At 42.6% G+C, this 16,148-nt stretch overlaps 1 protein-coding gene across 1 annotated transcript in view; it reads right to left on the reverse strand.

Annotated features, from left to right (window-relative positions):
* The window catches only part of pcnx1 (pecanex 1), a 29,093-nt gene continuing 12,945 nt past the window's right edge, over positions 1-16,148 (reverse strand). The window contains 29 exon segments of the mRNA XM_026298860.2: positions 1-389; positions 590-730; positions 1,270-1,697; positions 2,120-2,352; positions 2,501-2,775; positions 2,872-3,102; positions 3,199-3,349; positions 3,651-3,751; positions 4,094-4,324; positions 4,436-4,689; positions 5,577-5,792; positions 6,029-6,087; positions 6,181-6,310; positions 6,492-6,600; positions 6,852-7,029; positions 7,228-7,369; positions 7,637-7,787; positions 8,029-8,121; positions 8,277-8,382; positions 8,473-8,582; positions 8,976-9,067; positions 9,257-9,367; positions 10,490-10,661; positions 11,721-11,753; positions 11,927-12,080; positions 12,903-13,120; positions 13,772-13,829; positions 14,407-14,500; positions 15,862-16,055. Coding sequence (XP_026154645.1) covers positions 249-389; positions 590-730; positions 1,270-1,697; positions 2,120-2,352; positions 2,501-2,775; positions 2,872-3,102; positions 3,199-3,349; positions 3,651-3,751; positions 4,094-4,324; positions 4,436-4,689; positions 5,577-5,792; positions 6,029-6,087; positions 6,181-6,310; positions 6,492-6,600; positions 6,852-7,029; positions 7,228-7,369; positions 7,637-7,787; positions 8,029-8,121; positions 8,277-8,382; positions 8,473-8,582; positions 8,976-9,067; positions 9,257-9,367; positions 10,490-10,661; positions 11,721-11,753; positions 11,927-12,080; positions 12,903-13,120; positions 13,772-13,829; positions 14,407-14,500; positions 15,862-16,055 — 4,606 coding nt within the window. The 3' untranslated portion in view covers positions 1-248.

Below are 16,148 nucleotides of genomic sequence, written 5' to 3' on the forward strand. Positions count from 1 at the left end.
ACTGTCATGCAGCATTTCTGAGACGCAAAGCAAGGCAGATACTGTGGCGTGTTCCGATGCAGTAAAGGATGCTGGATGAAGGTATACTCTGCGTCTGCTTGCACTTTTCCCTGGCTTCCTTCCCCCTTCAGCGATAAGGAACAGGGGAGGGGGGGAGGGCTCCTGTTACCTGTTTGTCTGCAGGCTTCTAAATCCTGCTGCAAGCCAGGAAGGTCTGGCTTCATCTGTGATGTGTGTGCTTGCTTGTCTCAAACCTCAGCACCCAACTCAATAACCCCAGTCTCAATGATAGGAATTAGCTTATCTTCCACCTGTACCAGCAGGATGGTCTTGTCGATATGGGAGCGATTGGCTGGGTCTCGGCTACAAGGCACCCACCGGTGAATCACCTGCAGAGGGCAACAGAGGAGAAAGCTGTTAAAGGAAGCATCCAGTTAAATGTATGATGCATTTATTACAGAGCAATGGGTCAAAGGCCAAAAGTACAAACAAGGAAATCATTAAAGAAAATCATAGCATAAGAGGTCAGACAACTGTGACTTGCATTATGAGTAAACATAATCCTGGTGATGCAGACAGCTTTACTTACATGTCCTTCCATGCCCTCTGAAGGACTCCAGTCTCTCCAGCAGGTCCGTCCTGCCCTCAGTCTCATGGTTTCATCAGGCCACTGAAGCTCCTTCCTCTTCGATAAGTTGATGTTCTCCAGCACCTGACTCACGTCCACTATCTGGATCACATTACAGAACCACAAGAATAAAATTTAAAACACAAAGATATGACTAATGCAAATATAACTTATTAGGTCAAACTCAAAGGTGCAGCTGCATGTACAGATAATTCATTCATTATTTCTTCTTTGTTTGCTTCACATATTACATCAATTAAAGTCACAAAGTTCTTAAAGCTGCCAGGAAGGAGGCCTAGAGGAAGACCAAAGAGGAGGTTCTTGGATGTAGTGGAGGAGGACATGAGGATAGTTGGTGTGGGTGAGGAGGATACAGAGGATAGGGTTAAATGGAGGCAGATGATTCGCTGTGGCGACCCCTGAAGGGAGCAGCCCAAAGGAAAAGAAGAAGAAAGTCAAAGTCCTCTAATTAACCAGGTAAACAGATTTTGTAAAAGTTAGGTTAATGTCTGTCATTGAGCTGTAGGTTTGTGACAGGCAGGCTAAACTGACAGACTGAAATGATGACTAAAAATTCTCTGTTTTGTTAATCATGACACTAAAAAAAAACAAAAAACTGTGCCTATAATTTCATTACGAACCTGCACTCTGTAGGAGATGTCATCTCTGCGCACTGTGGAGACGGTGGGGTTGTGCTGTTGGGAGTGGTGATGGTGGTGGTGATGCTGGCTGAGGGGGTCAGTGATGGTGCAGCACAGGCCATCGTTGCCCAGGAGACCCACTAACGTGTGGCGTTTGCAGGGAGGGATACTGTGGCTGGACAGGGAGGCAGAGGGACCAGTGGGGTCAGAGGTGGAGCCCAGGCGGAGCTGCAGGGAGGTGGGGAGCGTGCGTAGAGACAACTGGCTGGTCGAGGACCGTCGGCACGGTTCCAAACCTGTAGTGGAGGTGCGCAGGGAGGAGTGACGACTGGTGTAGCGGTAGGAAGATGACTGGCTGGCAACAGAGGCTCGGGCAGGAGACTGGCGAACCAAACCAGACTGGACCGATTGGGAACTCTGACTGGTGCCTGCAGAGGGAGGAAAAGTCAGAAGCAGATCACATAAGGTGAAAGAAATATACCAGGGAAACATCATGACTTAATTTAGTGTTGCACTCCCATAAAGGTAAAGACTCACAAACAATTAAAATTGACTGACCTTTAGTTCCTTGCATGGGTAAAACCCAAACTATGCTACTAATGTTTCCCATAACACGTCAGTGTCTTCAGTAAACACCCTGCCTGTCATGTTTCAAACTCCTTTTTTAACTTTTGTGCCTCTAGATTTTTGTCAGGGTTATTTTCCACAACATGTGAAGGCCCCTTCAGAGCTCGTTTCTGCAGGCTGGGTACTAATCATGAATCAGTGGTGATGGCATTTTTAAACTACAGTAGTTAGTTAGTTAGTATTCATACAATCAGCAGTGTCGGATATAGCAGACAGTCCTCACCCAGAGTGTGGGGCTGGTACGAGTGAGGGGGAGCAGGTCCAGTAGTCCCACCCTGTGACATGGAGCTCTGCTGAGAGTCTCCCCCAGTCCCATTCCCACTGCCACTGCCACTGCCACTTCCACTTCCACTTCCACTTCCACTTCCACTTCCACTTCCACTGGACAGCCCCCCTGCATCTGGGTCCTCGATGTTGCCTCCACTGTTACAGCCTGCACCACAGCCTTTCCGTAATCTATGATAGGAAAAAATGATTTTTTATTAAACAAAAGTCAGATTACCAAAAAAGAAAAAAATATCTATCTATCAAAGAATCTCATGATAATACAACACATCAGATGTTTTCAAATAGCAGACACACTGAACCACAGAGAACCACAAACCTGTGCCAGGTGCTAACAACAAAGTTGCGGATGTTCCCGATGCTGATGGGACCTCCTAGGATGTGTCCGAGCTGTGCGTGTGAGTTGCAGTAGGAGGTTGTCAGAGGAGATACGTAAATTGGATATCCGATGGGCTGGTCACAAGAAGAATTGATCATGTTGCGTAGAGCTTGCTTGGCATTTTGGATACTCCCGCGCTCTGGGTTTCTGTTTCTTAGGAACACGAGCTCCTGCTGCTGCCCTGCCCAAAGACCTCGGACACATTCTTTATTCACCTGCAGCACAACAAGCATGTTCTCATTAACACTGTCTGAGAACTAATGTTTATCTACAGCACAGGAATCATTTTTAAAATATGTTGCAGCGCCTACCTTGATGACACGGAAGCTGAGGTATCGTCGATTGAGCATAATAATTTTGTATTCATTGGTCCCTTCATCGAGAACATGGCGCAGGGCGAGAAGTGACGGTGCATTGGACAGCACAGCGCTCCTCCAGGCGGGGTCGCCTTCATGAGCGATGACCAGGTTCTGCTGGTGGGAGGAGATTGCCTCAAAAAGAACCGCTGGCTCATCGTACTCATCAGGGGATGTGAAGTGGTCCTGAGGAAGAGCAAAATGAAGCTTTTATTAGGTTTGCTCTGAGAATCAGGCTAAAGGTCATGTGGTACTGACAACACGGCACATGCTGAGTCTCACCTGGTGTAATTTGAGAGACATTCGGATTCCAGGCACCACAACTTTCCTGAGCAGTTCCATGTCCGCGAAGATCCACTCATCCCGCACTGAAGAGATGCGGAAATCTCCCTTAAATAATGCATGAAGTCCATAAAGGAAAGACTCCAGATTGCTATGATGGAAAAGAGAGAGCAAAGATGTGGTTTGGTCATTTCTTAAATGTACAAAAAAAAATGTTTGAAGGAAAGATTAAAAACATCACCTACATTCATACAAACACAAACAGATCTTTTTTATACCACTTGTCCAATACAGTATGATTTATTCTTTTGAAAGTTAAAAAGCAAACAGCTGCTTCAGGAAACCCTGGTTGTTCTGTTTGATGTCTGCTTGTTTGGCCTGGATAAGAGAACTTTCTCTGAATCCTTGAAGTATTAGAAATCATTGAGTCATTGTAATGAAGATTAAAATACCTGGACATATGATGAGCCGCTGTTCCCAGAGCTCTCCGTCCCAGCACACACAGGCCAAAACAGAGCAGCACCAGAGCCGAGTCTTTCTCACTGTCCAGTGGCTACAATTAAAAAAAAAAAATCATCTGACAACAACTGATGCCAGCACAACATTCCTCGAGATGCATCATTCCCTCAAGTTTGATTAGAATCAAACTGCTGGGAGGCATTAATGAACTTCAAAGGCCTAAATATAAGCTGTCATTGTTATGACACAGGGCAAAAACAAACACTATCCTCAAATCTGTCCACTGGTGTCAGAGACATCACATGAGAAGCCATTGTGGACAGCCTGGACACGCTGAATAAGTGTGGTCTTATTTTAGTGGAAGACCTGAAACAAAGACCTTGTTCAATACCACCTCCCAGCCTCATTTGGAAAAAAAAGTGTTTGTCTGTGTTACCTTGGCCCTTCGAGAGTTGCAGTACTGGATCCATCCTAGATAAACGCTACAGAAACTGTCCCTGGAGATTCCTGCGAGGCGATGGTCATAGTCCTCGTCTATGTTGGGATTGAAGGTGGGATCCAGATCGACGTAGTTCCTCTCACTGCATCCCCGCAGGCCGTCTTTCATGGTCTCATTAGCCAGCCACTCTTCCAGTTTGGGGGACGCGATCACATAGTAGATGATACCCTGAGCCCAGTAAGGGACAATACATTTAGATCATACCTGTACATAAATCATATGTGTGCATTTAAAAATGTACAGACCTACTCTGAAACAGTTCAGAGTCATCTCACTAACCTTGACATAATAGGTGGTGAGGATGCGTCGCAGATCAAACACCTGCAGCATGGAGGCGGCACTGTTATCTGTGATGCTGTAGCCTTCCAGCACGTACTTGGTGACCAGCACCTCCCAGGCCAGCCAGCGCTGCCCAAAAGCAGCATTAAAGGAGAGGATGTGAGGGAGGTGGCCAGGCTCACAGCAGCAGCAGCCTTCATCTTCCTCAACCCCCTCGGTTATGGCCTCCACTTCCCTCTGCTGGCAGTATGTTCCTGAAGGGTAGAAATCAACACACTCAATATTATTTTTATGGAGATCCCTGAATATTTGTGGAATATGTGTGTAGTTTATTAAAAGTAGCAAATTGAGAGTGTATGAACTGCACTTGTCTGAGCGCCTTAATCCCATGCTACAGAAAGAAGAGCTATAAAATATTTTATGTTGCTGGAAAATAAAAAAGGGTTTACATTTACAGAGAAAGTTGCTGACAGACTGGTGATGAGTGTCACACTTTGAGCAGTGTCTCAAATTCAATAAGGTCCACAGTGTGTCACATGCAGCAGGTGTGTTGTATAACAGCAATGCTGGTTGAACTACACAAACCCATGCTGATACAGCACACACAGTGTTTAACAGAAGATAAAGCACGACTGGGCTGGTGCTGAGGAACTAAGGTCTAATACTTTGCAAACAACTCTGATTGAATGTGCTGCAAAAAGCACAGTTGTATTTAACCTGGACAAATAAAGCTCAGAAACTAAATTAGGATGTCAGGGAAAAAGAAAAGAACAGTGACTTGATTTTAAATACTTTCAACTACAATGTCTGGCCCTCTATCTGCCATCTTTATTGACTTGAGTTGCAGTATGGGGATGTTTGATCCTCCTGTGGATTTGTGATTAGCTGGTGCAGCCCAATAATTCTTTAATGATGTGCAATGATGCTTACTGACACTGATCATATTAGTCAGTATAACATCACAGAATGCTAAACTGTGTATCTAATAGTGTGATCAAACTGTTTTCATGATTAGATCTCCTACATATTTTACTTATATTTGTCTGACTGCCACACACTGAGTTACTAGTAATGAATCTTAATCAAACTTCTGACAGAGTAGGCACCATGTACTTGTACATGTGTCTCACTTGGATCTCACCTCTGAACTCCAGTCCTCGAAGCTGAAAGGTAACGAGGCCGTTGCCGATCTCTATAAGGTGCACCAGAGCGTTCAGGTAGTCTGAGGCCAGAATGAAACAATCCCCGGTGCTGAAGTTTCCCCAGCGGCCCAGGAGGAGGTCTCCACACAAGCTGTGCTGCAGGGAGCGAGTAAGGTGCTCATAGAAAATGGAGTTTAAATTGTTGTCATCAGAACCTGCAGAAGAATGACAGTCGATGAGTTTGCATTACTGTACACTGACATCACAATAATAGACTGATGGTCTACAGCTTTTACAAACTCACACAGTAGAACAGACCCAGTGTGCCTAAATGATGCCCACTTATCCAAATGAAATGAGAACATTCACCATAAAGACGTATAACAGTGCGAAGAAGAGCTGTGGGCTGCAGAAACAAATTTACTATTAAAACCCAAAGCAAAGCCCTCACCTGGATTCCTGTCTAGCTGAGAGGCCAGTCGAGTGTTTGAGTGATCCACTCTCTTAGTGCTACAAACAGAGAATCACAAATGTCAGTAGCATATTAACAGAAACAGTAGTGCCTCGAAACATTAAACAGAATTCAGAAGGTGTCCTCCATACTTGTAGTCTCTCTCCCAGAACTTGACAGGACGGACATAGGAGGTGATGAAGATGGCACTGCCCAGGAAGGGGTTGAGGGGAGTGGAGAAGACTGCTGAAACTACAGCCTGGACAAACAGCATGGCAGAGTCTGGAGGGGCTCAGGTCAAGGATCACTTGAAATATCTTCTAGCTGTGTATTAAAGATGAGTTTTATAAAATGCTATATATTTAGATACACTTAGATAATCCCCAAGACCTTTCAAGAGCAGGATTTGCTGCAGTGCTATAGTGACTCAGGTGACTCAGTGCATGTTGCAGTAAAAGGATACGAGGCACAGCGAAGGGTTGAGCAAAGGCGTGGAAAGCTGAGCCCCATGTGATCTGCCAGGGGGCGATGTAGGTGTAGACAAAGTGCAGCTTGTAGAACAGCTCCCAAAGCTGTGAAAAACAAATAACATACAGATAACTGTATGGACAAAGCTTCGAAGTAGGAAATCCTGTACATAACAAAAACACTGTTACACCTGTACTTGCCCTGATCAGTACAGAAACAACTGGGCAGCAGAGTTAACTGTTCTAAATTATGATGATTTATACTTATTTAACACTTTGGCTGACACAAAGTATATGCACAGTATCTTTCTACCAGTATGAGAACAGCTGTACAACTTATTATATATTCATCTCACCTTGCTAAAAACAATGGACATGAGGAAAAGGTCGAGCAGCAGCGTCTCAGACAGATGACGGTAGTCGAAGGTGAAGAAGAGGACGGTGAAGAGGATCGTCACATACTGGTAGGTAGGACTGCTGTAAGAGGAGCGAAGCAGCTTCAGGCCTGCTATTGTGATCATCAGAGCACCGACCCTGGGAGACAGAAACTCCATGTGTTTATACCAGTGTGAAACCAGTGTTTGTACATACATCAAAAATAACAGTGTAATAGTTTCATTCTGTTTTATTCTCAGTAACTTATATTAGTTATAAGCATTTTTGTCAATTAAAGAATTAGTGCCATATCTGGGCAAATATGTGTTTTCCTACAGACGTAAAGAAGAAACTCACTCGGTATCTAGTCTCTTTGGACTGGCGAGCTCTCGGGCGCTGCCGCTCAGCTCATTAAGGATGACGAGGGGATAGAGAACATTCTTTTCCACAAACAGCAGCCACACATGGAGCTTTTCAAACCACATCACATGAGCTGCATCTGATCAGAGACAAGGTTAAGAAGAACTTTAATTATTCTACGTCCAGTCATTCAAAGATACAGCATCAGAGACACAAACCTAGTAGGAAGCAACACTGTCTACATGTTCAATCTGTATTTGTTCATTTTGTTGAAGATCAATGGAACAATTCTGGCTGCTATGACTAAACAAACGGACTCTTTAGTTGCGATTTAGAGACAAAAATAAATAATGATGCTGACAGACAAATTTATGCTGCTACAGTATATCTGATGCAATTCACTTACCCCTGACTTCAAACTGATAGTACTCCTTCGTTTTTATGAGCGGGTGAGAGAAGCAGTACCAGGGCAGCTGTTTGCGGACTTGGGGCAGCAGGTAGTGTGTGAGCAACCCGACTGTCCCCAGCAGAGCATACAGGACATAACTGAGGAAAGGCTAAGGGGTCACAGAGACAGGGAAGGTTACTGTGTAAATGAAAGAATACCTGTCTGCTTGATTTCAGATAAACAGACATCTATTTTAAATCACAAAGCATACTTCTACTGTTCTTTCTCAACTGTTCTATATGTCTTTATAGTCTGTCATTTTTCATAGATGAGAGTGTGTAATGTGTGCTATTTTTAATTAATGGCATTTAATTATCTGATTTCAATAAAATATAAAACCTGTTCCGTACCTGTAGTGCAATGAAGACTGTGCTGACGTGGATGGCGAAATAAAGCACAGCAATGACCACACAGACTATCAGGTCAGACTGCAGACGCTCATTCTATATGGGAAGAAACACTGAGGATGGGATCAAAACTTTAAAAAACAAAAACAAAACCTAATGTTGAACATTGGTACTGGGGAAAAGCCTGCAGCTTAAACAAATGTATCATAAAACGACAATTCTAGTGCCAGGACAAGTCCAGATCAACTCACCACTGAGGCCCTCATCTTCTCAGGCAGAGGGTCCTGCACTTCTGACAAAGGGTCCTCTGGGTTCTTGTCTTTTATATTGGGCAAAATCTTGGTCTGTATCAGGGAGCTATAAACCAGGAAGCAAAAATATTCGCTCACTACAACTCAGACAAAGCACAGACTACCAGAGGTTTGTTGTCCAAGGCATTGAACTTACATGAGGACTGAAGGGTCGCTGCTCTGCCGACTCAGGTGGTAAGACACTGCCACCAACAGGCCACAGAAGATAGAAAATAACACAGGGATGTGATGAGGCTCCCACGTCTCCTGAGACACAGAGTGACAAGGTTTTCATATATAAACAGTGTACGACAAACTATGAATGTCTGACTTTATCAATCAGCCAATAAGTGCACATATACACACAGCAGGATATTAATACCTCATAAACATAGAAATGGGTATCCACATGGGCTGAAACATGACCTAGCATTTCTCAAATGTCCACTTTGGAGAGGACACAATATTTACGATGATCTTTAAACATCTTGATTTCAAATGCTGCTATAGTGCTGAGGTGGTTAAAACACAATTCTGTTTCCTGCTTGTAGAGGACACAGTGTGATGGTGCAATTACACTGTATTTCTGTCAGAGTACTTTTTTACTACAGTTGCAAGATACTTGGATTGGATTCAGACGTCAGTTGACTTTGCTCTCACCTTCAGAGCTCCGTAGCAGAAGCCATAAAGCAGAGCGACGGTGACGATGCTGCGCAGGATGCTGTACAGCGCTGACAGAAGGCTCGTGGAGGCTGCAGAGAGTACAGAGAGGATTGTCAGCAATGAGACCAGTCAACCCGACAGGCACCAGGCCAGGCAGAATGCAAATCAGCATGTCAAGCCTGCCATAGCACAATGTATAAGGCATAACAGCATGTGGGTATCTGTCATCACTTGTGGTGGTGGTCAAAGTCACCCCTGCAGGGAAGTGGTGCACTCACCATTGCCCCCAAACACGTGAATGTCCAGCTGCTCAAAGATGTACATGACGAAAGTGTTGACTTGTGGCAGCAACCCCACAAAGAAAACGATGGGAAAACACAGAGTGAAGACTGCAGAAAGAAACACACAAGGTGCTGATGTGAAAAAAATCAAACACTGATCAGTTTCTACATTTTTCAACCTAAAAGTCAGTAACTTCCTAAATTTCTGATATTACAGATGACATGGACTTGGTGTTTATTATTCTGCATCTCTGCCTGTGTGGCTTCAAAAATTGCTGGTGCGCAGAGGCATGTCTCCAGGGGAAACTGCTGCAATTGTTTGCTGTTTGATGAAAGACAGTGTTAATATTCTCTAAACAAACACACATCAGTTCCAGTAGAGAGACTGTGCCTCATATACACATTTTCCAACCATTCTCTTTTCTCTTGTTTTGGCCAAATAATTATAAGAGTGCATTCTCTGATGTAGAGTAGCAATACTCTCAAGTTTAAACTGAACTGCTTGAACTGACTACTTTCAACAAGAGGCTAGAAAATTAGGTGCTACTAACGAGGAAGAGCTGGAAGAACATCGGGCAACTAATTAGGTTGATTGGCAACAGGTCAGTAACATGGCTGTGTATAAAAAGAGCATCTTGGAGAGTCAGAGTCTCTCAGAAGAAAAGATGGGCACAGGTTCACCTGCTGTCCCAACCTTTCTGAGACATGTTGCTACCATCAATTTCAAAATGAAATGATTTTCAAAATTTTTTATTCTTAAAAAAAAAAAAGGTACATTTTCTCAGTTCAGACATCTGATATGTTTTCTGTGTTCTACTGTAAATAAAATACAGGTTTATGAGATTTGTAAATCATTGCATTCTGTTTTTATGTCGATGTTATACAGCACATCAGCAACAATCACATGTTATACAACATTTTTGGAATTAGAGTTGTAATTCTCTGACTCATGTATGAATGAATTACAGATGTGACTAGGTAACTGTTTACCTGCCTGATGTTATCTCTAGAAAAAAGCAGCCAGAGTTTTAACAAGAACAATGAAGAAAGTTCCTCCTCCATGTTGGTGTCTCTGCACTCGCTTTCTGAACTGATTTTAAAGTCTTACCCAGCCCTTGTGTTGACATTTTTCTTCTTTCTAAAAAAATGTTTTTAATCTTTTCTTTTGAAGGTTTAAAGTAGAATTTATTATCAGTCTCCATACACAGTACTATGTGGCTGCTAAATTACCTATGACAAGGTCCCTGGCAGAGGCGAGTACCAGGGAGCTGGTGAGTGCGACTCCGTACAGGGTGAAGCGGGATGAAGTGGTCCTCAGACTGCTGTAGTGGAGCAGCCAAATGAGGCCACAGCATAGGCAGAAGTAGACAGGCCGGCTGTACGCTATGATACGATTATGACCCTGCAGACACAACGGTATGATGAGATAAATAGTCCATTATAGAAGCTGGGTTTTCTCAATGTGGTCCAAAGCAGCTGAATATTCAGAACAAATATCCTATATGTCAGAATAAGGATGAAGTGTAAAAAACCCAAACACAAATAGCATTTATTCAAGTATATTGTACCATTTAGATCACAATTCTGTTTTCCTCCTAATTTTTAGAGCATAACCAGAACAAACAAGCTCATTCCCATGAGGCCTACTATACTGTCTGCCTTCACAGTTGATAAAAAGGATACAGCAAATCATAATCACTGAATACCTTAACAAAATCATCATCCTAATAAGACATTGTCCCTAAAGACAGAATGAATCCAGGAGTCTCAGTGCCATATGAGCCTTGGGGACAATGACACAGGTAGAAACAAAAATAGCAGCAAGTGTAAGGTTTCACAAGACAAGGTGAAAGCATGTCTGCAGTGAGCAGGTTTCAACCCAAGAGACTGCGAGCTGCTCTGCTCCTCCACTGAAGGGAGCACTGATAGTTAACACATGAATAATCAGATTAAACATACCAGGTTTTCTCAAAATGTGACAACCATGCTATGAAAGGAAGAAATCCATGAAGGAAGATGAGGTGAAGGAAAAAGGGATGGCACAAGGGGGAGAGGTGGAAAAAGAGAGCCACAGACAAAAGTGAGACAGCAAGCTGTGGTCTAAACTCTGGCCAGCTATTTAAAGCTTGTGCCTGCAGCTCAGTGGAAGCTGCATTAATAAAAGACGCAGATTCAGAGCAGGGTACTGACGCAAGGGAGGGAGGAACAGACTCGCAGGGGAAAAGCAACATCATTTTTGAGAACCACACCAGAGAAAGAAAACACACTGAACAACAACTACAAGTTATTATAGAAAGTGCGTAAATTATATTGGATTATTAAAAAGGCTATGCTCAGTTTAATGACTAAGTGAAATTTGTTTTGCATTTTGACTATTGGTTGTTCACAGAGGGGTATTTAACTCAATTTATGATCAAATATGAGCAAAATTAGAATCGATTTCTCAGTGATGATTACTTACATGTCGAGGTGAAGAGGAGTCTGGTTGAACACTCTGTCAATAAAGAAAAACACGTACATTTACTATAAATGTCGACTATTTCATATTCAATATCTTGTCATAGCACTAACAAACAGGCATCAGTTCTTTATTACAAGCAGATGAAATCATGCACTAAATCCTTTTTGCACAGCAGTAAAAAACAAAAACGAAAACTCCTGCTTCACCTTTAGTAAGGAATACTGGCAACTTGCAATGACGAGGCAGAACTGAAAGACCCAGATGTCAGTGAAGAAGCCGTGAACCAACAGCACTGAACCCAGGAAGGCCACCAAGACAGCGAGAACCACCGCCAGCACGTTCTCTAAAACCTCACGGTTCCTGTAACAACAGCACAGAAAGATCAGATACATTCAACAGTTCCTGGATATAAAGCTTTCATATCCCTAATGCCTGCTATCCAAATCAGGTTTAGAACACATTTATCCACTACCAAAAAAAAAAAAAAAAAACACTAGTGAAAGTGTCAAATCATAAAAGGTGGATTACTCAGAATCTGTCAATAACACAAAGAGCATATTAACAATCAAGTGGTTTGGTTTAATGGGGAGCATGGATTGACTGGTAAGTACATTTGAGGGACTGAGAAACCACCAACTCATGCAGTTAGTAAAAACTCATAGGAATCTTAAAATCAATCAATGTCTTTTGTACGTCTAGTCTCATATGGCGGTGCCAGTGAGGAGCCTTGCAGCTGCATTCTGAATGAGCTGCAGGCGAGACGGGGCTGAGTGGCTGGCTCCCACATAAAGAGAATGACATTAATCAAAACAAGACAAGAAAGAATTAAGAGGAACAAATAACTTAATCTTGTAAATGGACCAATATTAAGGTTGTTATATTCACTGAATTTAGAGACAGAATGAAAAATGACACTAACTGTTGTCCAATTGGTATTTACTATAAAGATCTGAGGACAACTAGGGGTCCAGTAATGTTGGAAAATATGTTGCCAGATCTGTGCAGCCATGCAGCCACACTTCAGCTTGCCCCATTATGTTGCAAACCCATTTCACTGTCTTCACCTTCTAATCATGACCTTACACGTCACTTATCTGCTGTGTGTTTTCAGCATTCGGAGACGGAAAAGAAAGATCTCACGCTTTCTGCTCAAGCCACTGGGAATAGTCTCTGGTCTCATACCTGTCAAATAGTGCCAGCAGTGTGAGCCGGTCAAACTGCAGGCCAACCCACAGGTAGGGGAGAAGCCACAGTCGGTAGTACTGCCTGACTTTGCCAGCGGGAACTGTGGCAGTGGGGTCCTCTTGTCCCAGTGGTGCATCCTGGAGCTCTGGGCTCAGATCTCCGTCCTGCTGCTCCAGCAGCTCAGGGTCCATCGTCAGCAGACAGTTCAGACGGATCTGAGGGAGGGAGATCTGTCCCACGGTCAGTAAAACTCATTCATCCATCATTTCCAGTTTTTTAAAACAAACTCACAAAGAATAAGCATATAGAGTAAAGTTTCCTCTAAGATACAATTTGATTTTGGCTGTTACACAGAATAAAGACTGGACCACCGCCACCCCACCCACTCCCAGCCATCTGGATTCTCACTGCAGAAATAATTAAGAAGCCTAATACAGTTGATCAACGACATCTTTCTTTCTGACATAATACAAGCATATTAGATGAATACATACTGTGGGTATAGTGCTTTAAAGAGATTTTTTGTCTGTGTCCCATGTTTCAGTCTGTCTGTCTTTAGGCTTTGCAAGTCTGATTATTTTCTTGACACACAACAACACATACAAGCATTTGTTCTCATTCCTAAACGGTATAAGATCAACTTATATTAATGTCTGTATTAATATACTATTCCTAACTGCAACCCTTCACCCTAACTAAACCTAATTCGAACTGTAAAACCAAGGTGTGTCAGAAAGTCAAAAAAAAAAAAAAAAAGCTCCCAAAATGTCCTCACTCCCATGGTATAACCCCAAAGCCTCCTAACAATGCAGTAGTAATACAAACACTCACACAATAGCACAGCAGCTCACTGGTTGAGTACTCACCAGGTCATGAGGGTAGAAGCGAACTGAGGTAGAACTGGAGAGGTGGGAGTCAGTGTCCCTGCAGGGCGTAAGATAAAATGAGAACACTGAGGAGAAAAAAAGCATCTGCTGCACCAAGCAGCATTTAAAGTTTAAAGTAGGCCATTATGGTCTCCAAATCTTTAAGTGACAGGAATCATCTGTCAGTTTAAGGCGGGAGTTGCTAATATATTATTAAACTTTAGATTTTCTGGATGTGAGGTACAGCTGATTATCATCTGCATAACAAAAATACCAGACATGGAGTGATTAAGAATATCACTATTAATTATTCTAATGATTCTTTTCTAGAAAAGAGGTTTGTTAGAGAGAAATTATTAAAAGACTAAAAAAGATTCAACTAAACAACTGATGCCTCATTTCAGCTCTTTGGATCTTGCATAAAAAGAAGAATCATCTGCACTACCTCAACAAAAAATACATGCATCAGTGATTAGATTATGAATTATCAGTCAAAAACAATTAGATGTTAAACAGGGACAGAGAGAGGTAATTTCTGAGAGAGAAACAAGAAGCTCACAATGGTAGCCAGAGGTTATATTTTGTCATCTCACATCCCTCTTAAACAAATCAGATTCCATCAGTTTAACACTAACCATATATTATTCGAGGCTCGTCTGGTTGCAGGTTCAAAATTAACCAGGGATAAGTCACATCCGCCAGCCTCGTACAAAGAGGGAGTGAGCTTTCCTGAAAAAACGTGACAAAAGAAAGAAAAGCACAGTCAGCCCATAGACATCAAAAGCAAAGTCTGACTTTGCCTCTGGGAATAATCGCATTAAAACTTAATGTTTACACACATGGAACACAAAGAATTAGATGGCTTTGGCAATATTACTGCATTTATCTGTGCTAATGGGATTACTGAGTGACTGCACCTCCTCCTCAAGTCAGTCATTTCCTACTTGTGTTGAAAAGCACTAAGGTTGTTCCTACTGTATTTCTGTGGATTCAGTGGAGATTCATTACACTTATCCTGTGATAAGGTAAGGAACCAGCCATTACGCTAACTATAGTAAGTCAAAAAGGATTTTTTTCTATAGATGTCTATGCACAGTTTCTCAGATTGAAGGTGCAATTTAACAATCTTTGCATAATTACACAGAACTCCATTTTCTTTTCTTTCAATTTTATTTTTTAATTTGCAAACTAATGCAATTACAGATTCATAGCCTATTTAAATACCACATTGTTTCTCAAAGTAAATAATGACTGCCATTGTAACAGTGTTCTCACTCAGGTTAATGCAACATCGACTGCAATTCAAACTCCTTAATGTTAATATATAACACTGTAGCTATTAAAAATGTTGGGAGAACAGCTAAATTCAACTGAGGTGGACAGAGAGAAATACTTAGTTAAGTATGAATCAAAAATACTGTCCAGTCTGGAAGTAAGAACAGCAGGGTGTTTTTAGTCTTGAAATACTCTTTTTCTCACAATCTCCTGGACATCAGGGCTGCATGAAGTCAAAGAGGTTCAATCATATGCACGAGACTTAAACACACTCTGAGGTTACAGACATAGAAACATACACATACTCAGACCACCAGGTATCTCGGAACAGCAACGCGCTCCAGGTCAAATTATGACTTTATGGCGGGTTCAAAGTAAGGGCGTGTAACAGCTCTTATGAAACCTGTCTGTGTTTACACAGAGAAACAAACACAAGTATGAACAGCTATCAGCAACACTGCTGTCAGCACAGGGGACAGGAATGCTGTGACCAAAGGGTGACATCCACAGACAGCTACAGACAGATAAATGGAGCATGGATAATTCAGCTTTGACTGACTGTGAAAGCCCACCGACCATAGATAATAATGCTCTGCTGTGACCGACTGCAACACTTACATCTGTGACCAGTTCTCTTTACACAGCTCCAACCCACCAAAGCTGCTGAAGCAGCTATGGCATATAAAACCAAAAATTTTGAGCCAAAACAAGAGTCTTATAAGACATTTAAATCTGACATATGAATCCAACTCCCCAAAAACTAAAAGTGTAGTACTCTTGTTTAACAAATTCCTTTATCTCTACGTGCTCCCTACCTAAATCATCCTGCAAGCTGGTGGCGCCAACAGTTGAGGCCTTGTCCTGAGAACCCTCCAGGTGTGTGCTCCCATTCCTGGCCAGCAGGGAGGTGCTTGCGCTCAGCACGGTCACCTGGGATGGGGTTCTGGATGGCTGACTTTTTACCTGGGAAGAGGAAGGCTGGGAGGCCTGGCTGAGAGCCTCCTGAAGACTGTTGGAGGAGAAGGGAGAAGGGAAGGAAATTATAAGGGGTGGAGACCTTGGACAGTATAATACAGAAACATATTCACTGAGGAGAAAGAAG

The sequence above is a fragment of the Mastacembelus armatus genome, chromosome 22 (assembly GCF_900324485.2).
Source record: "Mastacembelus armatus chromosome 22, fMasArm1.2, whole genome shotgun sequence".
In the NCBI taxonomy this organism is placed as follows: domain Eukaryota; kingdom Metazoa; phylum Chordata; class Actinopteri; order Synbranchiformes; family Mastacembelidae; genus Mastacembelus; species Mastacembelus armatus.